Here is a 22,554-nt window from a genome sequence, read left to right on the forward strand (position 1 = left end):
ATGAGATGGGTGGATGGCATCACCAGTTCAATGGACACGAATCTGAGCAAACTCTAGGACACAGTGGAAGATGGAAGACCTGGTGAGCTACAGTCCATGGGGTCACAAAGAGTCAGACCCAACTCAGCAACTGAACAACAGATCCTGCAGTACTACTGCTAAAAAAAATTCACATGTAAGTAGACCCGCACCATCCAAGCCCATGTTGTTCAAGATCAACTGTATTTATATACAAGATGGATTTAGTTAAACAAAAAAAAACTAAGTTCATAGAGGCCCATCCTATTTAATATGTTTATCAATGTCCCCCCAAAATAGATGGAGAATATACACACTGGACTGCACGTAGGGCCAGCTGCCAACTCCACAGAAAACAAGAACTGAATTCAAAGCAACCTTCAGATAAACAGTCCACTTAAAAATGTTTAAATGCAACCCTGTCATTTGCAACAACATGCATGGACTTAGAGGATATTAGGCTAAGTACACTAAATCAGACAGGAAAGACAAACAGCATATGATTTCACTTATATACAGAATCTAAAAAACAAATGTATAAACATAACAAAATAGAAACAGACACAGATCCAAACTGGTGGTTGCCAGAGGGGAGGTGGAAGAGTTGAGTGAAATAGGTAAGGGAGATTAAGAGGTAAAAACTTTCAGTTTAAAGTAAATAAGTCAGCACAAGGAATACTGTTAATAGTACTGTAATAACTTCATATGGTGATAGATGATAACTAGACTTACTATGATGCATGTTTTACAATATATAAATATATTGAATCACTATGCTGTACACCTAAAACTAATACAATATCGTTGAGTCAATTATACTTCATTAAAAATGCTTTTTAATTTTAAAATTAGAAAGACTAATTCAATAGTAAAGAAATAATATAATTGAAACAACAATGACAGAAAACAGGAAAAGATTAGCAAACAGAACAGAGTTATAACCATTAACAATCTGAAAATGGCTCAGCAGGTAACTTTACTTAAACACATTTATTATGTTAGAAGAAGTAACAAAAGTGTATATACTTTGTCCTAAAAAGAACGGTCAACTGCCTAACAACAGAAATTCTTACACTAAGAAGTATAGTTCTGATAACTGTACGTTTTAAAAGGTCATACAGAAAATGAAAAGGACTCAGAAAAGCAGCAGAAAAATTTCTAGTGGTCTGATGCACCAAGATTACAGTCTGTTTCTAAACTAGAAACTGAAACCTTTTACAATTTTCAAAAAGTATAAAAAGCATTTATAAATGTCCAAAAAAATATATAAAGCAAATATATGAGGGGAGATGGAAAATAGGTTAATGTTTATTAAGCTAAGTCACTTCAGTCGTGTCCGACTCTGTGCGACCCCATAGACGGCAGCCCACCAGGCTCCCCCGTCCCTGGAATTCTCCAAGCAACAACACTGGAGTGGGTTGCCATTTCCTTCTAGTCTTAAAAGCTTGGCTTATTAGCCAGTCTTTTTACAAGGTAGGCGCTTGATTGTTTACATGGGAGTATGTGCATGCATCCACATACGTGAGCGATTTTTTTTTAACCTATTTAATCCTAACAACAACCTAGCAGGGAATTACTATTATCCTCACTATTCACATGTAGAAACTGAAGTGAAGAGGTGGAGTTAAGTATCTTGTCCAATCTTCCACAGCTTCAAGGGACAGATCTGAGACGTAGACAAGCCTGCCTTAGATTAATTAAGAAACATTTTTGCCCTAGAAGATGTAACTCTTAAATTGCATCATAAAAATAAAACCTTGGTTTAATTAAAAAAGAAAATATCTTCCAGAAATATGCCACATCCAGATAGACGTAACATAAAAAAAATAACTATAAACCACAATGTTTCTAACATTTTAAGCATTCACCTGCTTTCTTAATGAGACTAGGGGTAGCCCCAAACACCCTAAATATCCCTGTTAGAATTATGCCTTTCTAATTCCAGGTAATCGTTAGCTGCCACCTGTAGGACTTACGCTTAAATTAGTTTTAGCATGACTCAATAAAACTGTATGTGAATGCTATAAGAATCATAATTTAAAATTTCAAATGAAATAAAGTATAAATTACTGTCATTCTACACATGGCAATATTATAGATATTAGGGATGGAATTCCTGCCTGGAGAATCCCCATAGACAGAGGAGCCTAGCGGGCTACAGCCCATGGGGTCGCAGAGAGTCAGACACAAATGACAACTGTTCAGCACAGCACAGAACAAAGAGCAAAGGGCCAAGAAAAAGAAGGAGAAGGTGAGTCTCATTTTATTTCATCTTTGATGATTTGCTTTAATGCTTTTCTTCCCATCAATCAGATCAGATCAGATCAGTCGCTCAGTCGGGTCTGACTCTTTACGACCCCATGAATCGCAGCACGCCAGGCCTCCCTGTCCATCACCAACTCCCAGAGTTCACTCAGACTCACATCCATCGAGTCAGTGATGCCATCCAACCATCTCATCCTCTGTCGTCCCCTTCTCCTCCTGCCCTCAATCCCTCCCAGCATCAGGGTCTTTTCCAATGAGTCAACTCTTCGCGTGAGGTGGCCAAAGTACTGGAGTTTCAGCTTTAGCATCATTCCTTCCAAAGAAATCCCAGGGCTGATCTCCTTCAGAATGGACTGGTTGGATCTCCTTGCAGTCCAAAGGACTCTCAAGAGTCTTCTCCAACACCACAGTTCAAAAGCATCAATTCTTCGGCGCTCAGCCTTCTTCACAGTCCAACTCTCACATCCATAGCTGACCACAGGAAAAACCATAGCCTTGACTAGACGAACCTTTGTTGGCAAAGTAATGTCTCTGTTTTTGAATATGCTATCTAGGTTGGTCATAACTTTCCTTCCAAGGAGTAAGCGTCTTTTAATTTCATGGCTGCAGTCACCATCTACAGTGATTTTGGAGCCCAGAAAAATAAAGTCTGACACTGTTTCCCCATCTATTTCCCATGAAGTGGTGGGACCGGATGCCATGATCTTCGTTTTCTGAATGTTGAGCTTTAAGCCAACTTTTTCACTCTTCACTTTCACTTTCATCAAGAGGCTTTTGAGTTCCTCTTCACTTTCTCCCATAAGGGTGGTGTCATCTGCATATCTGAGGTTATTGATATTTCTCCCGGCAATCTTGATTCCAGCTTGTGTTTCTTCCAGTCCAGCGTTTTTCATGATGTACTCTGCATATAGGTTAAATAACCAGGGTGACAATATACAGCCTTGATGTACTCCTTTTCCTATTTGGAACCAGTCTGTTGTTCCGTGTCCAGTTCTAACTGTTGTTTCCTGACCTGCATACAAATTTCTCAAGAGGCAGATCAGGTGGTCTGGTATTTCCATCTCTTACAGAATTTTCTACAGTTTCTTGTGATCCACACAGTCAAAGGCTTGGCATAGTCAATAAAGAAGAAATAGATGTTTTTCTGGAACTCTCTTGCTTTTTCCATGATCCAGCGGATGTTGGCAATTTGATCGCTGGTTCCTCTGCCTTTTCTAAAACCAGTTTGAACATCAGGAAGTTCACGGTTCACATACTGCTGAAGCCTGGCTTGGAGAATTTTGAGCATTACTTTACTAGCGTGTGAGATGAGTGCAATTGTGCGGTAGTTTGAGCATTCTTTGGCATTGCCTTTCTTTGGGATTGGAATGAAAACGGACCTTTTCCAGTCCTGTGGCCACTGCTGAGTTTTCCAAATTTGCTGGCATATTGAGTGCAGCACTTTCACAGCATCATCCTTCAGGATTTGGAATAGCTCAACTGGAATTCTATCACCTTCACTAGCTTTGTTCATAGTGATGCTTTCTAAGGCCCACTTGACTTCACATTCCAGGATGTCTGGCTCTAGGTCAGTGATCACACCATCGTGATTATCTGGGTCATGAAGATCTTTTCTGTATAGTTCTTCTGTGTATTCTTGCCACCTCTTCTTAATATCTTCTGCTTCTGTTAGGTCCATACCATTTCTGTCCTTTATCGAGCCCATCTTGCATGAAATGTTCCTTTGGTATCTCTGATTTTCTTGAAGAGATCTCTAGCCTTTCCCATTCTGTTGTTTTCCTCTATTTGCATTGATCGCTGAGGAAGGCTTTCTTATCTCTTCTTGCTATTCTTTGGAACTCTGCATTCAGATGTTTGTATCTTTCCTTTTCTCCTTTGCTTTTTGCTTCTCTTCTTTTCACAGCTATTTGTAAGGCCTCCCCAGACAGCCATTTTGCTTTTTTGCATTTCTTTTCCATGGAGATGGTCTTGATCCCTGTCTCCTGTACAATGTCATGAACCTCAGTCCATAGTTCATCAGGCACTCTATCAGATCTAGGCCCTTAAATCTATTTCTCACTTCCACTGTATAATCATAAGGGACTTGATTTAGGTCATACCTGAATGGTCTAGTGGTTTTCCCTACTTTCTTCAATTTAAGTCTGAATTTGGCAATAAGGAGTTCATGGTCTGAAAATCATTGATGGAAAAGGAAATGGTAATCCACTCCAGTATTCTTATCTGGGAAATCCTATGGACAGCGGAGACTAGCAGGCTCCATGGGGTCACAAAAGATTCAGACATGACTTAGTGAGTAAACAACAATAGCAAAATAAAATCATGAACAATCAAAATGACAAAATTGACAAAGAGGAATAGTTGTTATATATACCTTGTTTAGACTCATTTCCTTCTTTGGATCCCACGTCTATGCTAATTACCTTCTAACATTGTGCAGGCCAAAATGAGCAATCAGAGCTCCTTTAAGCACTTTTAAGAACTTTTTGTTTAACAAAAAAGTTTTCTTGACACTCACAGAGTAAGCTGCTTAAAAGGGACTGATTCAATATTGTCAGTACCAGTGTGAGTGAAGAGAAACTGAACTCCTGGCCAAGAGATGTTAACTTAGAAGGCAGGAAGTTGTTGTCTAAGTACAAATAATTTTGCACTGCATGAGAGAGATATATACGATTTGATTTACATTCCATTTTATAGATTGCCGGGAGAAATATCAATAACCTCAGATATGCAGATGACACCACCCTTATGGCAGAAAGTGAAGAAGAACTAAAGAGCCTCTTGATGAAAGGGAAACAGGAGAGTGAAAAGGTTGGCTTAAACCTCAACATTCAGAAAACTAAAATCATGGCATCTGGTCCCATCACTTCATGGCAAATAGATGGGAAACCATGGAAACAGTGACAGACTTTATTCTGGAGGGCTCCAAAATCACTGCAGATGGTGGCTGCAGCCATGAAATTAAAAGACGCTTTTAATTTATGAAAGTTATGACTAACCTAGACAGCATATTAAAAAGCAGAGACATTACTTTGCCAACAAAGGTCCATCTAGTCGAGGCTATGGTTCTTCCAGTCATGTATGGATGTGAGAGTTGAACTATAAAGAAAGCTGAGCCCCGAAGAATTGATGCTTTTGAACTGTGGTGTTGGAGAAGACTCTTGAGAGACCCTTGGACTAAAAGAAGATCCAACCAGTCCATCCTAAAGGAGATAAGTCCTGAGTGTTCATTGGAAGGACTGATATTGAAGCTGAAACTCCAATACTTTGGCCACCTGATGTGAAGAGCTGACTCATTTGAAAAGACTCTGATGCTGGGAGGGATTGGGGGCAGGAGGAGAAGGGGACGACAGAGGATGAGATGGCTGGACGGCATCACTGACTCAATGGACATGAGTTTGAGTGAACTCCGGGAGTTGGTGATGGACAGGGAGGCCTGGCGTGCTGCAGTCCATGGGGCTGCAAAGAGTTGGACACAACTGAGTGACTGAACTGAACTGAACATTTTACAGACACCTCTTCAAAAGGAAGAAATAGATTTCCTAATTAGTATTAGTTTATGCTTAAACTTAATATTTTACCCTGAACTCTTGAATTTTCCCATGCCTTTGCAAATTCAATATGTGTAATTTTGATCATGGTGGAAAAAAGAATGTCTCATGTATCCTACTGTCCCTCAATTCAGCACAAATTTACACTTCCAGGCTCAGTAAGTGTTTGGTTAACCAGTGAGTAAATATTGTAGACAGCAGTGGATATACAAGTAAAGTAAAACCAGTAATTTACTGTTTATTACAGAAGACATCTCATCTTTTCTACGGCATTTTTGCACAAATAAGTGATTTTATGATCACTTCGGCCTTTTTTTTCTCAAGTAACCTTGTAAGCTGCTCCTTCATTTTAATATAGGAATAGTGGGAATATAGAGACGTTTTCCATTTTGCATGCTGGGTTGGACAGGAAATTGGTAGAATTGGGACTGTGGAACGTGGGTCACTTAAATTTTTATATCTTGTATAGCCAAATTTTTCATATAGGAAATTACCATATTCCTATTAATCAGTACTCTAAGGGCCTGTGTATAACATTCTATTTCATTTACCCCAGGTATATTTTCATCCAAAACTCTTTCAAAGGTATATCTTGAAGGTGCTTCTATAAAAGCAGCACTACATGTATTCATTAAGTGATCTAATATTCCTAGAATAGTTTTCATCTTCTCTTTTTCCCCTCTAAATAATAAATTTTCATAGAGCTTCTCTTTATTTCTTTGGGTTTTACTTATTTGCCATCTCTTTTCATTGCTGCTGCCAATGTAAAACTTCTCTTTTGCTGGCAGAACGAAAAAGCTTTATTTTGAATTTTAAGTATCATGTATCATACATCAATTAGGCTCAATAAAGCTGCCATTTTGAACTAGAGGTATCCTGTCAAGAGCTTGCCAAGGAGTCTCATTGCTTCCTCTAAGAGCAGCAAATTCAGTGATATATCTGCCCAAGTGATATTTTGCCCGAATGTTTGTGAGTCTGATCAAGAAACACAATGGGTCTTCTGTGTCAGAAATACTGTGAATGAAAAACTGCCAAATCCTTTCTTGTATATTTTAAACACCCCTACAACATTTTACCTATCTGTCTTTAATGGTTTCTAAACATATGGCCAAGTTTGATCTGGGTTTGATTTCTTTGGTGAAGAGGATGCCATCAAAACAATTCTAAAACGTCTGAATACACGGCTAGGTTGAAGTGTCAAAGACTATGTTTTAATTTGGTCTGAATACACTAGAGTGAGCAATTATGATTTGCCTAAGAACAACACAACAAGCTCATATTTTGCTTTTTTCTAACTGAAGACATTCACGGATATATTTTAACCTCAAACGTATTTTTAAAAAATAATAAATGAGTGTATCAGAATTCTTCCAATAAAATTTCTGCTAAAAAAAAAAAAGAAAGAAAGAAAATCACTGATAAAATTCCAAAGACCAAAATTCTCAAACATCCTAGTTCAAAATAAAATCAAGAGAAAAAAAAAACAGCAAAGATGGCTAAAAGGAAATGCACAATGAAACATAAGACATACCTGAGACACATCATCAAGCTGAGGTTTCGCACAAAGGCTAGAGAGAGTCTCTGCTCGCATGAGATATTCTGCAGTTCTTCTCTTCACAGCTTCTCGCCGGGTGGGGCTTGACTCTCCTAAAAGGAGAAAACAAAAGTCCGGACATGTGAAAAGTAAACTTTCACTCCTGCAAACTGAAGATTAACTTCCTTCTACCCAATTTACCACCTGTCACATTTCTAATTGAAAAGACGAGAGAGATCAAAATCGGAACAGACATCAAAGTTACTAATATCAGCAAGGTCTACATATTACCCAGATAAATTGCATTTATCTAAATTCTGAAATTCCCATATTGTATAAAAGGACAATATATAAAGAATGTGATATAAAAAGCTCTGTGGACAAAAGATTAGGCTAGTCCAACTCAACAAATAGCACCAAATGGAAGAGATGTTTAGTAAGAGGTGAGACATGGATGTGAAATGCTGTAAAAGTACCACCAAACCAGATAAAAGTATTCAGGGAAACTTTAATATTTCCAAGTGTCATGGTTTATTCATGAATAACAAATTGTCACCCACCTTACAACTGAACACAAGAATGTGACTTTAATTCTTTTAACATATAATTATCTGAAACTGAAATAGGGTCACTACCCTGTCTGGCTCCCAGTTTCCCTAACGGAAGGGTATTCAAAGCGGCCTTTAATGAACTCAGGATCTCAAAAAGGAGGCGGTCTACTCCTGGATCTCTCCTCTCCAGAGCAGGATGATCCGATGCTTTTATCCATTTTATGTACTCGACTATAACATTTCATTTGAAGAAAAGATTCTAGGGCTGAAAGTCAAAAAGTTTGACACCACTGTACTATACGATGTCTATGGTTCCGTTTATAAATACTATTCAATACTGTGCATGACTCATTTTTATCAAAGCACTTCATAATACACAGTACTGTTTTTATAATTCACCCTAGGCACCTTCTGAATGAAGCTGTTTTAAGTATCACACAGTGGAAAGTACCCTGGATTACATCCCAGAAACCCTGGTTATCTGAATTCTGGCCCTGCCTCTCATTAGTCATGTGTCCAATGATAAGCCATTTCAACTCTGAACCTCTTCCTCATTCTCTAAAATGGAAATACATACCTCAAATGACTACAGAGATTAAAGGAGACAAAATACATAAAAGGTACTACAACAGATCCAGTAGTAAAGAAAGCAATAAATTATTAAAGTTTTCAATCTTGGGTTTCCTTTCAAAACCAAATCCTATGCAATAATGTCACCTAGTTTGCTGAATTAGAAGTGAACTGAATTACAATAAAGCAGATATTTTCCCCCAAAAGACTTTCTGCCTGAAATAACATCTACTTCTTCTGGGAAATGTCCTTTTCTCCTCCCCTTCAGACCCCTCCATCTCCTGCCAACCACTACCAACTCTTAGTTCAGTTCAGTCGCTCAGTCATGTCCAACTCTTCGCAACGCCTTGGACCACAGCACACCAGGCCTCGCTGTCCATCACCAACTCCCGGAGTCTACTCAAACTCATGTCCATTGAGTCAGTGATGCCATCCAACCATCTGAACCTCTGTCATCCCTCTCTCCTTCCGCCTTCAATCTTTCCCAGTATCAAGGTCTTTTCAAATGATTCAGTTCTTTGCATCAGGTGGCCAAAGTAATGGAGTTTCAGCTTCAGCATCAGTCCTTCCAATGAATATTCAGGACTGATATCCTTTAGGATGGACTAGTTGGCTCTCCTTGCAGTCCAAGGGACTCTCAAGAGTCTTCTCCAACACCACAGTTCAAAAGCACCATTTCTTTGGCGCTCAGCTTTCTTTATAGTCCAACTCTCACATCCATGCATGACTACTAGCTTTAACTAGAGGGACCTTTGTTGGCAAAGTAATGTCTCTGCTTTTTAATATACTGTCTAGGTTAGTCATAACTTTCCTTCCAAGGAGTAAGCATCTTTTAATTTCATGGCTGCAGCCACCATCTGCAGTGATTTTGGAGCCCCCCAAAATAAATTCTGTCACTGTTTCCACTGTTTCCCCATCTATTTGTCATGAAGTGATGGGACCAGATGCCATGATCTTCATTTTCTGAATGTTGAGCTTTAAGCCAACTTCTTCACTCTCCTCTTTCCCTTTCATCAAGAGGCTCTTTAGTTCTTCACTTTCTGCCATAAGGGTGGTGTCATCTGCATATCTGAGATTATTGATACTTCTCCTGGCAATCTTGATTCCATCTTGTGTTCATTTAACCCTTAACATGGTTTGAAAGAAAGCTTCTACCTTTTTTCAGATCTCAGCCCCTCCAATCACTACTTGTTAGCCAAGGGTGAGCCTCCCTGTTACAGCAGAGCCAATCAGAACCCCACCCTCCTGGCCACAGCTGGAGAAGGGAGAATTTGACCCAACACAAACTGGACCAATCCTCTGTGTAACTGATGCTGGAAATAAGATGAGTGGGACTGCCAACAGCCATCGTTTCTGTCAAAGAAGAAAAAAAAAAAAAAAACCTACAAGAAGGAACTTGACAGATGCAAATATGAGAGACAAAAAAAGAAACTCTAATGTGACTGGGGCCCCTGATTTTAGCTGGACCTACAATCCTAAGGAAGTGGACTGTATCACATGTAAACCAAAGAACCCTAACTGAATACAGACCTCAAAGAAAAACTGCAACAAAGCCTGGATTGCAATTTTGCTTGAATATCTTTCCTTTCACAGCTCTTACCTTACAATTCCATCTCTTCTCTCCTTTATGGTTGTCGTTGTTCGGTCACTCAATCATGCCCAACTCTTTGTGACCCCATGGACTTTGGCCCACCAGGCTCCTCTGTCCATGGGATTTCCCAGGCAAGAATACTGGAGTGGGTTGCTATTTCCTCCTCCAGGGAAATCTTCCCGACTGGGGATTGAACCTCTTGTGTCTGTCTCTTGCATTCACAGGCAGATTCTTTAGCACTGTGCCACCTGGGAAACCTTCAGTGTAATTAACCTCTAATAAAACTTCAAAATATTCTTTTTTTCAAAAGAAAAAAAAATTAACTTTCTCACAAAGTAACCTGAAATTCAAAAATGTCAAGACTATAAAACACCTATTTAAAGCTAGAGCTAAAACTCTATTTTGTAATCAAATTGCTGCTTTTTAAACTTTTGGTATTTCTGTCGCTTTCTAGGCAGTCACCATAGTAACAGAGAAAAAAGAACCGGAAACTAGCAGTTGAAATGGACTCCTGCTGATGATAGTGGTTCCGCTTCCATGGAAACAACAATGAAGTGATGGAAATACTGGAAGCCTTTTTAAATGTAACCTTAAATATACATACTAGGACTCCTTCCTTATCAGCCCCTTAAAAGTAGGTCACAAGCACTGCCGATCAACAGCAGCCGCCCAGGATGAAAACCACCTCTTGCAGACTGTGGCTGCAGGATCCTTGCTGAGGTCTGTGAGTCCCAGAAAGAAAAGATCAATCTATCGATTTCCAGAATAAGTCCAACTAATCACATTATTTATAAATGTGACTTTAAACGGATTTTACTTGATCAAAACTTTTGAATCTAACCTTAATTTCTTAATCTTCCTTTTAAGACACACACAAAGCTTATGATTATTTTTCAGGGCAACCAGGCTACCTGGAATTTAACTGCTAACCCCACACTAGGTCATGCGACTATTATTTCTTCAGTAATCTATCTATAAATGCTTTTAAAAATGGATCCATATTTAACATGCTACCTAGAAATAAACCAATACCTTCAGTAAGTTCTCTACATTTCTGTTGATCATTCAGAATTTCCACTGTGCTTTGGCAGTCAAGACAGAAAAGCTGCTTCTGTTATTTCTTTAACAACCGTTAGGTCAAAAAGTTCTGGTGTCCAGTAAAAGACGTTTTGTATATATTCAGTCAACTCATATTTCTTTACCTCAAATCAAGAGAGAGGATAGAATCAGGGTGATTACAGAACGTGTGAAAGAAGAAAGTGTAGCTCAATAGAAATGAGCAGAAATTTTGTAGTTGTTATTGAGGGACTTCCCTGGTGGTTCAGTAGATAAGACTCCCAACTCCCATTACAGGGGGCCCAGGTTCGATCCTTGGTCGGGGAACTAGATCCCAAATACCACAACAAAGAATGTGCATACTGCAATGAAAAAGATCCCACATGCCACAGGGAATTCAGATCAAAGCCCCTGTGGGCTGCAACCAAGACCCTGTTCAGCCAAATAAGTATTTTTTTTAAGTTGTCATTGACAATTTTAGAAGCACTGGCCTGCCTAGCCTATCCCAGAGCACCAACTCTCACTCAGCTTCCTCAGAGAAGTTTTTATAGAAGGTACCATCTACAGATAATAGAATTGTGAAATTCTCATTCATCTACAGATAATAGAATTGTGAAATTCTTATTTACCCAAGAGGCTATCACCATCTGGCCACTCCTTGATCACAACAGTAAATTCATCTACTGTATTACCTTCTTTTTTTAACAAAGGAAATGGAGGCTTGGAGATGGGAAATGCCTTTCTCCATCACAAAGTTAATTTAAGAACCTAAATCTAAACCAGGTCGTATGCTACCACGCTTCACATAATTGAATCTGAATTAGATCATTGAGTAGAACAAGAAGAATACAGAGCACAGGGCAAGCACAATACAAGTGAGTAAGGGCACAAAGATGAGGAGAAAATAAATGTAAGGAGTTGAGGCAGGAGCCTGAGTCAGAGAGAAGCAAAGAGACTGAAGGAATCAGACAGCACACGGTAAAATCACAGCCATGAAGAGGCATATAAATTTCACACCATGTAAAAGAGAATGGGCCTCTAGGAGAAAAACTGGGCTCTCAAACATTCTTCTTACCCAAGGATTTCTTTGGAAAACAAAAGCGAAAGTGAAGTCGCTCAGTCGTGCCCGACTCTTACCGACCCCATGGACTGGAGCCTACGAGGCTCCTCCGTCCATGGGATTTTCCAGGCAAGAGTACTGGAGTGGGGTGCCATTGCCTTCTCCGATTAAAGGCCACTCATTTATCCGTTTTTAAAAAAGGGCATTTTTACTCACAGAAATAATGAAAATCAGTTTCAGGAACTAGAAAAGTGAATTCTTCCAGTTCTGTTTTTCTACCCTTAGACACTAAAAAAGAATATAGCTAATGCCTCATCACTGATTCAACAGAAGAAAAGCAATGCTAAAGGAAGAACTGACCATGTTGAACTTTTTACAATAATTTTATGTATTCATTTTTGGCTGTGCTGGATCCTCACTGCCGCACGGGCTCTTCTCTAATTGCAGGGAGCAGGGGCCACTCCCCAGTTGTACTGCATAGGCTTCTCTTTGGGGTGGTTTCCCCCGTTGAGGAGCACAGGCTCAGGGGCATAGGCTCGGTAGATGTGGTGACAGGCGGGGCAGCTCCGCAGCATGTGGGATCAAACCTGCGTCTCCTGCGTTGGCAGGCGGACTCCCCACCACTGAGCCACCCGGGAAGCCCCATGTTGGACTTCTTGAAAGCCAGTGTGTCTACATTTGTACTTTATGGGAAATTTTAGGGGATTTTTAAGAGCATTTTGATCATACTTGATCGTCTCCACATGCTCAGAATTTAATTCCCATATAAGACTGTACTTAATCACATCTTATATTTTGATCTCTACTCCTCTACTCCACACTGTCCACCAGGCTCTATGCCACATTACTCTTGGTCAAGGGTGCCTGGTTTGCATTCAAATTTATCACTTTAGAAAGAACATCCAAATCAACCTGGGTTTGCTGCAGTAAGTTTTTGTTTGTTAGTGATTCTCTTTTAAACAACTTCAGTCATGTAAAAGAATACGCCTATTTGAGATGGCCTTGGTGGTGAGAATTTGTTGTTTTTTTTTTTAAGTGCTGATTTATTATATTTAATGGGTTTTTTGTTCTTTTCAGGGAAAGCCTACCATTTCTGACTTATGCTAAGTGTTCTGACAACAAAAGGCAACCTTGAGAAGAACTGTAATGTATGGTTCTATACAAAATCCACAAACATGGAGCCAGCAGCCTTTCCATGAATAACACAAACCTGGTTGAGAAAGGAAATCTGCTTCCCATTTGCATTTAACCAATCTTCTATTAATGTTTTTTCTAAACTCAGTGTCATGTGAACCCTAGAAGTTCAAAGAGTCACCAAAGAATAGTAAAAGCAATAGTCACAATAACATTCACACCCAGGCACTGCCTCGATTATAATTGCTTTCAATGTTGTTTTGCCGTTTTTCTGTCCTTAAAGAAACAAGCAGCCCAAAATGGAGCCACCTGAGCTAAGCCCATGTCACCAAACCAAGACTTAATACCTAACCTAACTGTAGTTTCAAACTTCCCCAGGACTGGAATCTTAACCAGTCAGTCTGGAATTTCCTGGTCAGCACCAGGGAGGTAACTGGCCAATAAGTATTTTTGTCTCCCAAAGGAAGGTGCCTTGCTCAAATAGTTCTTTTCTGTTTACAACTTCCTTGTCCCAGCCCCTCTCTGGCTTTAACAACCTTTCCCTTTCTGGAGTTCCCTGGAGCTCCTTTCTACTTGCTGGATGGGAGGCTGCCTGGTTCATGAATCAACTAAAAAAGCCAACTAGATCTTCAAACTTACTAGGCTGGATCCTTTTAATAGATAGGGTGTCAGTGCTGGGATCCAAAGTGAACAAATTTCTGATGGCATTCTGACACACAGGTTTGGAACCTGTGGAGCCCTTTTTGCGGTTGCTGTCTTTCTTGCTATTTTCAAGGACCAGGGGTAAGTTTCTGTAAACACCAAGCTCCTTTCTCTCTGCATCAAGCTCCACGTCTGATTGGCTTTCCTTTACAGAGCAAGACACCTTAAGCTGATGGGCACTTCTGCCTGGAACTCAAATCCCTCGCTTTATTATGGATTGTAGTTCCCAGGTTTTTGAGCAGAACCCTCAACCCTTAACTCTGTCCCAGGATCCACTTAGGAACTGTTCGCGGTAATGTGCAGTTCCCTATTTATGTGGAGCCCCCCGTCCACCGCCCTCATTTATTGAGATCTGCTGGTTTAATCCTTTCCCCAGTCTAAGGTCCCACATTGGGGCATTGGTGTGGTACACACAAGGCCTCTTCTTGGCTGGAACTTAGTTACCTGAAGGTACATGGTGGGGGCGGGGGTCTTATTTTATGTAGATAAAGGCTAAATGCTAATAATATCCCAGAATTCAAAACAGCCTCAACATTTATGGTTAAGGATTAAGGATTTAAGATCTGTTAGCGCAACTACCACCTAACTCAAAAACTCCCGAATTAGGATAAGCTGGTCACAGAATGGGATATCATCTTCTAACCTTAAGAAAATTTCCACACACAGAGGTAGACGGTAAAACACTACATAATCCCCAATACAGTGACTCACCCCTCTTAGGTATCAGTTTGATTCCAAGAGACCAAAAGGCTTAACTAAAATAATAAAAATAATAACGGAATCTTTAAAATCCAGAGTTAAGCAAACCTATGTCTAACAACTATAATCCTGGAAATCTACAAAAGTGGCAAAAATCTAACTAAAAACAACCTAGAATTATGATGGCCATTATGGGGAACTTTGCAACTAGACAAGATCATTCACTTGAGATGCACACTTAAGAGTGCCCCAATTAAATTACAAACAGAAGGGGATACATATTTTAATTGGTATGCAGAGCTTCCAAAGGCTTCAAAATGCCAAAAAGAACTTTAAAGTTTCATTACAAAAAACTAATAAAAAAGTAAAGACACAAGAGGTATCTAAAACAAAGGATTGTAAGACAGACACCACTCCTACTGCCCCCTATCTACCTTTATCTAGTACTCACTCTAGTAGTCCTCTGTTTGAACTGTCTTTCTACTCTGAAGAGACTACAGGGCCATAAGCAAAAGTCTATGAGGTTAATGGCCTTAAAGGTACCCCCATATAGCTCTGAAAGAAGGACCCTGTAAAGACCCCTCTCAGACATAATGAGACTGAGGATTTTCTGCTAAGCTGCTACATCATTCCCTTAAACAACCAAGGGGAAGCTAAAATCAAAAACTAATTTTAAAACCTTGACAAATTCTGGTAAACATCAGAGATACATTCTTTCCACTTAAACCCCACTTAGAACCTGCAGCCAGGATCTTGGAAATAAACTGGCAGAAGTTAGCTAAGGGTAAGAATTATTATAATTCTTCTGGATCTCTGTCTGTAGTACCCAATAAAGAGAAAAATGTGTTTTTAATCCCATTACAGGATGCCTCTTAAGTCCAAAGGGTTGTTCAACACTGTCAGAAATATTTACTGTTTATTCAAGCTGAAAACTGGTAAGATTGTATTTTTAAAATTTTAAGCAGTTCTGTGGTCAAAAGTTGGCCAACTTGGAAGCTGATATACAGAGCCTGGTAAGAACTTTTTAAGGCCTTCTCCCCTAAACTAAAATAATATACCCAGCGCAAAGAAAAACCTTCTAAAGCCCTTGAAAGGACTTACGGGTGGATCAACCTATGATGTCATTTAAGTAACCACCCAATTCCTTGAGTAATTGAGAGCAACTGTCCTTATCCTATAAATCTTTACAAGACTAGAAATGCAGCTCAAGGCAATCCAAAATTCACCTATTCCTTCTTCTAGTCATATAACCTCCCTTATTTACTTAAAAGTCTTATAACTTGCATTTTTTTCTTATGTCTTTGGGATGTAAATATTAACGTACAAACTTCAGAGAGGTAATTCTTATTAGTAAAAAAAACACAGGAAAGAGGAGCTGGGGGTAGGTCATTTGGAACTTGAGCTACTGAGAAATCTTAAGTGTAGAGAAGCTATGCAGTCCCTGTTCGTGCCTGCCTATACATTCCCATGTGCCTATACCTGAGTTACAGATATATTTTCTACTCTGGATTGTACAGCCAAAATGAATTTATAGAAGAGCTCTATTTAATTGGCTTACAAAAAATTAAACACTTCATGTATTCATAAAATTCTTTAAAAAATAAGAAAAATTAACCCCAATGCTTTTGAGGTTCACATGATCTGAGATAACATTGAGTAAATAAGCTTGTTTTAAGTTTGTTGATTTCATTAAAACAGACAGACACATCTTTAAAGTTATTGATATTAAAAATAATGAAAGTATACACCTTTCATTCAACCCAGGCTCACTAAATATCACATAAGTTCATGTTATCTATTACAAATTTTGTCAGCAAGAAAAATGGCTTAGAATGAACACTGACATTGTCTAATGTTTCATGAAGCTTTTGTGGGCAGTCTAAGCATAATTGTTAAAAACAAGTAAATAAAATAGATGTAAGGAGGATAAAAAGTTTGTAGGTGAACCATCTAATAGTGTCTCCAAGTCTTTACAGTAACCTGAAATTCCACTAAGTTAAACGATAGGCATTAAATATCTAGATCATTTCCAAACAAGGTGGAGCACTGAAATATTAATTACTGAACACAAGTTTATTTAATTTTTGTTTTCTTTCATAGAGGAATTAAAGGCATTTTGTTCTCTTAATAAGCTTGTTTTTGCCACACTGAGAAACTATAAGAAAACACATTTCTAGAAATTTTAAAAATATTTAAGAATCTGCCAATCCACAGAATGCTAATGCGAAAGATAGTTCATAATTGCTCACTTCCCAGTTTTCACTAGAAACAAGTTTTCTAAACAAGTTTAAAAACAAGGTTTATAAGGGTTAAGAATTCTCATATTAATCATTAAAACTACTAGAAATAATAAAGGAAAAGGAATTTTATGTGTTATCAGGACTGGCTAAGATGGGAATGAGTCTGATTAAGTGAGTTTTAACATCAAAAGTAAGCTGGTATAAAATTAGAATTTGACTTTCTCCCTGTTGAAAGGGACAAAGCTTTCTTAGACTGTTGGTCTGCTTTTCACAATCAGAGATTATAAAAGGTTTTTCTTTACCTTTTGAACAATCTGCCAGGGAGGAGGTGGGGGACACAAAGATCTTTGCTTTGTCAAAATAAGCACCTATGTTCCTGCTGTCTATATCAGACCTTTGATCTCTTAAACCTAGTCCTGTCAATATTAAAAGAGCTAATTTTCACTCAGAACTACGTAATCTATATTTGCCTGTAAAGTCTTTGCCACTTTAGTTAAATACATAAGTACTGTTTCGCGGTTTCCTATGACCCTATGTGACCAAGTATTTTTAAACCTTTTAATATTTTTGACAAACTTCCCAAAAATCAAATTCTAAAAGAAGTCTTTCTGACCTCAAACTAACTTTGGGATGTTTTTTAGAGGGCCCCAAGCATATTGCAAAAGATTTCGTTCTCTCTTCTCATAAAAAGATAGATGTTAAATTAACTACACTTATTTGATATGTTAGAAGCAATGTGAAGAAGCATTGAGAAATAAAAATACTAAGTTTATGTTGTATTTATATAGGATGTAAGTACTTTTAAAAATATATGAAGTTCCTAGAAATCTGATATATGTTAGTATCTGGTAATGTTGTGATAAAACATTATAATACACAGTGATATTTTATTTATAATAGTAATACAATAATAACTCTGATAATGTTATCAGTCATAATTCTAGTTACTGTCTTAGAGTGTTATGTATCATAGAAATAACCAAATTTCCCTGTCAACTACACTGTAATGAACTCTAATCAGATCTTTAACCATGGCATTTTAAGTCTTTTGACATTTACAGACAGTTATTGCTTTACTCCGAGGTTTTTCCTAAAGCGTTCCTAAAAAGTGTTCTTTCTTCAGAGAAATTTCTAAAAAGCATTCTGACAGGTACTCTAGGATACAAGTTTATGTTAACTTTCAGATCATAATAACAGCTGGGTAAGAATTTATGGAACTCTAAGGAAAAACCAGATTCATAAAACTGCTAACAAAAGATGAAGATCAAAAACTGCATAGGACTGAATGAACTGATAAAGATTCGTATAATTTTTTATGATTTTTTTGTTTAAAACATTGCTGGTTCTTTCTTTTGTGTTTTGTTTTTCTAGGCTTAAGGAAATCCTCTTTTCTCTTAAAAGCTTTTAGCAATTTGGTAATAAACATTTGTGAACTCAAGTGAAACATTCTCCTTACCTGATCTCACCAAAATTCAGAAACTCTTGAGTATTCTTTCCATTGCAATAAATTTCATTATTTGCATAAGTGCAATAAGAATGTTCTCTTTACACCAGAACACAATTAGAAACACTGGCTATATCACAAAGGCTTTAAACAGAATGTCATATTTGAGAGAAATGTGTATAGACCCAGATATGACCAGACAACTTGGAAAAACTGGCCTCGTGCCTTACTTAACACGTTTACCATCAATCTTACCAGATGAGTATGGAAGGTTCCACCTCCTGGCAGACCCAGCAACCTTGAAGAGAGTTCACTCAGACTGTAGGTACTACAAGGAAAATCTAGTGATGATTCTTAGAATGGCTTCCTAGTCTCAAAGGATTTTAAGAGTTCAGTCTGAGACCCCTTATGAAAATTTCCACCAAAGCAGTCTTAAAAAGAACTTACACACACACACACAAAAAAAGAACTTATACAATCAATCACTATTCTTGCTGCATTTGTGTAATCAAGCCAGTCTAATGCAAACTAATTAGTTTTACTGTAATTATCCTTAAAAAAGAGAAGTGGAGATAATTGTATGGAGAAAAATTATGCCTAGACTTTTGTCTATTTTAGAGTCTAAACTCTATCGACTGTTTTTGAGGTTTTGTGATACACCTAGCAACTGAACTAGATCCTAAATTCTTCTAGTTTCCTCAAATATCTGGCTACAACTTTCCAAACTAACATTTCTAATTTTCTCTGACCCTTCTAATTTAAAATTATCAAAAACAAAGACTGCCCTTGAATCTTCTTGGAAGGGACTATAATAACCAGGTCCTCTTCCCTGCCCAGATGGCAGTCAGACTTCAGGCACTTGAGCCATGGATATGTGTCTCACAGCTGAAGATGGCTCCACCTGACATCTGGTCCTGGACAGGCACGAAGGACCTTTGAACCAAACGCTCAAGGGAGAGCAGTAGCTGATATCAGGGTAGATTGCTTCTGCCCATGATGTGTTATGGGCAGATGGGCCCATATGACGGGCAGATCAAGACAAAACATGAAATCCTTTATTCTTCTCTTTCTTTCCTTTACTCTGGAATTGGAAAGACATTTACGTATCTCTCAGTCCAGTACTAAGTAGGGTAACATCTCAGCCTGCTGGGTTTGTCTCTAAAGATTCTGATATACCCAACACTAGAGCTCTCCTGGAGAAGGCAATAGCACCCCACTCCAGTACTCTTGCCTGGAAAATCCCATGGATGGAGGAGCCTGGTAGGCTGCAGTCCATGGGGTCTCGAAGAGTCGGACACGACTGAGCGACTTCACTTTCACTTTTCACTTTCCTGCATTGGAGAAGGAAATGGCAACCCACTCCAGTGTTCTTGCCTGGAGAATCCCAGGGATGGGGGAGCCTGGTGGCTGCCGTCTATGGGGTCACACAGAGTTGGACACGACTGGAGTGACTTAGCAGCAGCAGCAGAGGTCTCCTGGGAGAAGGCGATGGCACCCTACTCCAGTACTCTTGCCTGGAAAATCCCATGGATGGAGGAGCCTGGTGGGCTGCAGTCCATGGGGTCGCTGAACAGTCAGACACGACTGAGCGACTTCACTTTCACTTTTCACTTTCATGCATTGGAGAAGGAGACGGCAACCCACTCCAGTGTTCTTGCCTGGAGAATCCCAGGGATGGGGGAGCCTGGTGGCTGCCGTCTATGGGGTCACACAGAGTCGGACACGACTGAAGTGACTTAGCAGCAGCAGCAGAGGTCTCCTGGGAGAAGGCGATGGCACCCTACTCCAGTACTCTTGCCTGGCAAATCCCATGGATGGAGGAGCCTGGTGGGCTGCAGTCCATGGGGTCGCTGAAGAGTCAGACACGACTGAGCGACTTCACTTTCACTTTTCACTTTCATGCATTGGAGAAGGAGATGGCAACCCACTCCAGTGTTCTTGCCTGGAGAATCCCAGGGATGGGGGAGCCTGGTGGGCTGCCGTCTATGGGGTCACACAGAGTCCGACACGACTGAAGTGACTTAGCAGCAGCAGCAGAGGTCTCCTGGTCCTCCCTGTGACCAGTTTCTCTTCTATCCCAATGCCAATGGGAACTATGATCAACACCACCCCCTCAACCTAGAAATCTCTTACCAACTTCAACTCTTGTGGTCAGAATATCAAATACTGTTTTTATCTTTCTCCAATTATAATACTTACCCAGTTAGACACAATCACCCACATAATTTTAGGTCATTTGCACCCCCACATTCCCATGATAATCTACATGAATCTGCCCCCACTCACTAGGAAATCTCACTAGCAGCACCCATCTTTGCAAGGTGGGTGCCTCTTTATTTCAGACTAAAAGATTTTCTTTCCATATGCACTGAAATCCTAATTGACTCCTGGCTTGAACACTAAAAACAGCAATCCCTGTGAATGATCCATTAGCAGCATCACTTTAACAGGAATGGTTTGTGCCCCGACAGGGTTTGTCTTTGTTTGTGGTGGCTATAATTCTCCTTGGGCCCATGAATGCCTAGATGGCTGGCATACGACTACGTGATGCCTCTTAGGTTATCTAACAGTACCCCTAAGTTTCCACGAATGAACTAGTCACCTCATTGGTTAACTCCCATAGATTTACACCAGAAAGTTCGAAAAGACCTACCAGGAGGTGTTCATGACTCAGAATTCACTTCCTTTGGCAACGCCATGCCTTCCTGGTGAGGAGCAAATGTAACTGAGAATGTGATTTTAAAATTCTCCTTAGTTCTTGAAGATATTCAAGAATCCCCTGCTAAAACAACAGCTGTCCCCAAAAAACTCCTCAGACTCTTCAGCCAGAATTGTTCCTCAAAATAGAATAGCCCTTAATTATCTTTTAGCTGAGCAGGGAGGTGCTGTGGCCAGTACAACCTGCTGTGCCTAGATTAACACTTCGGGGGAAGCCGAAACAATTACATAAGATCGCTGAGCAAGCCACTTGGTTAAAAGGTGACTCCTTCAGGAGGGTTGTTCTTTGATTTATTTGGTCTCGATTAATTTGGATCCTGGGGACCATGGTTCCAATATTCACTCCAAATACTGGGAATTATCCTGCTTTTGATTATTATAATCATAATAATCTCCCTGGTACATTATATTGAACCTTAAACTTTGATCACATTTCTCAGTTAAGCTAAGGGTTTGATCAAAAGGGGAGAATTGTTTAGAAAAAAAGAAACAACAGGTCCAGAATGGAGTCACTTGTGCTAAACCCATATCACCAAACCAAGACTTAATACCAAATCTAACTGTAATTTAGATTTCAACTTTCCCAAGGATTGGAATCTTAACCAACAGATCTGGAATCTCCCAGTTAGGACCAGTGAGATAATATGCATAATAAACCCTTTTGGGACTTCCCTGGTGGTCCAGTGGCTAAGAATCTGCCTTCCAATGCAGGGGACACGAGTTCAATCCCTGGTCGGGGAACTAAGATCCCCACATGCCAGGTGGCAACTCAGCCCATGCACCACAACAAAAAACTAGCAGAGCCAAAAAACAAAAGTAAAAAAACAACCTTTGACCCCAAAGGAAAGAGACCTCACTCAAAATAATCCTTATTTTTATTTTAAAGATGAAAATTCAAAAGACAAATCATTCAATTCCTTCAAAAGAATATTACCTGGACATTCTCTTTCTGACAATAAACTCTTCTAAGTAAGAAAGTAAGTAAACAAACAACCCCCTAAATGTTCCAGATGATGATAATCCCCTAAGGATTATGTTCTAATTAAATGACTTCTAAAAGATTAAGATAAAATGATTAAAAGAAGCTATAGATACATTGAAGGAAAAGGGAATAAAGAATTAAAACCAAGGAGTTAAAACTTTCTCTTAAAAGATGGAATAAAATAAGATAGAAGAAAATTCGGAAATCAAACTCCACATACACTTAGGAGTTTTTTTATCTGCCACACAGATAAATATGCAAAGTCCCCCAAGCCATACAAAAGCTTTTACTCATTTTTTCACTGCCTATAGGAGACATCTTAAAAGAAGTAGCAAATCTATGAAGATTCAGTTCAACAACTGTTTTCTTGATGTCATGATATGGAATCACATTTTTTCCCCTTAGATGATATAAAATGATAAACAGAAATATTGACTATAAT

General features: G+C 39.1%; 1 protein-coding gene across 7 annotated transcripts in view; it reads right to left on the minus strand.

The window, feature by feature from the left end:
- RPS6KC1 (ribosomal protein S6 kinase C1) overlaps nucleotides 1-22,554 on the minus strand; it is a 204,001-nt gene that overhangs the window by 81,968 nt on the left and 99,479 nt on the right. For all 7 annotated transcript variants that reach the window (XM_070768601.1, XM_070768600.1, XM_019976168.2 and 4 more), the window contains one exon: nucleotides 7,363-7,478. In XM_070768601.1, the coding sequence (XP_070624702.1) occupies nucleotides 7,363-7,478 (116 nt within the window). The remainder of the gene's footprint in view (nucleotides 1-7,362; nucleotides 7,479-22,554) is intronic.

This window comes from Bos indicus, chromosome 16 (genome assembly GCF_029378745.1).
Source record: "Bos indicus isolate NIAB-ARS_2022 breed Sahiwal x Tharparkar chromosome 16, NIAB-ARS_B.indTharparkar_mat_pri_1.0, whole genome shotgun sequence".
NCBI classification, from domain to species: Eukaryota; Metazoa; Chordata; class Mammalia; order Artiodactyla; family Bovidae; genus Bos; species Bos indicus.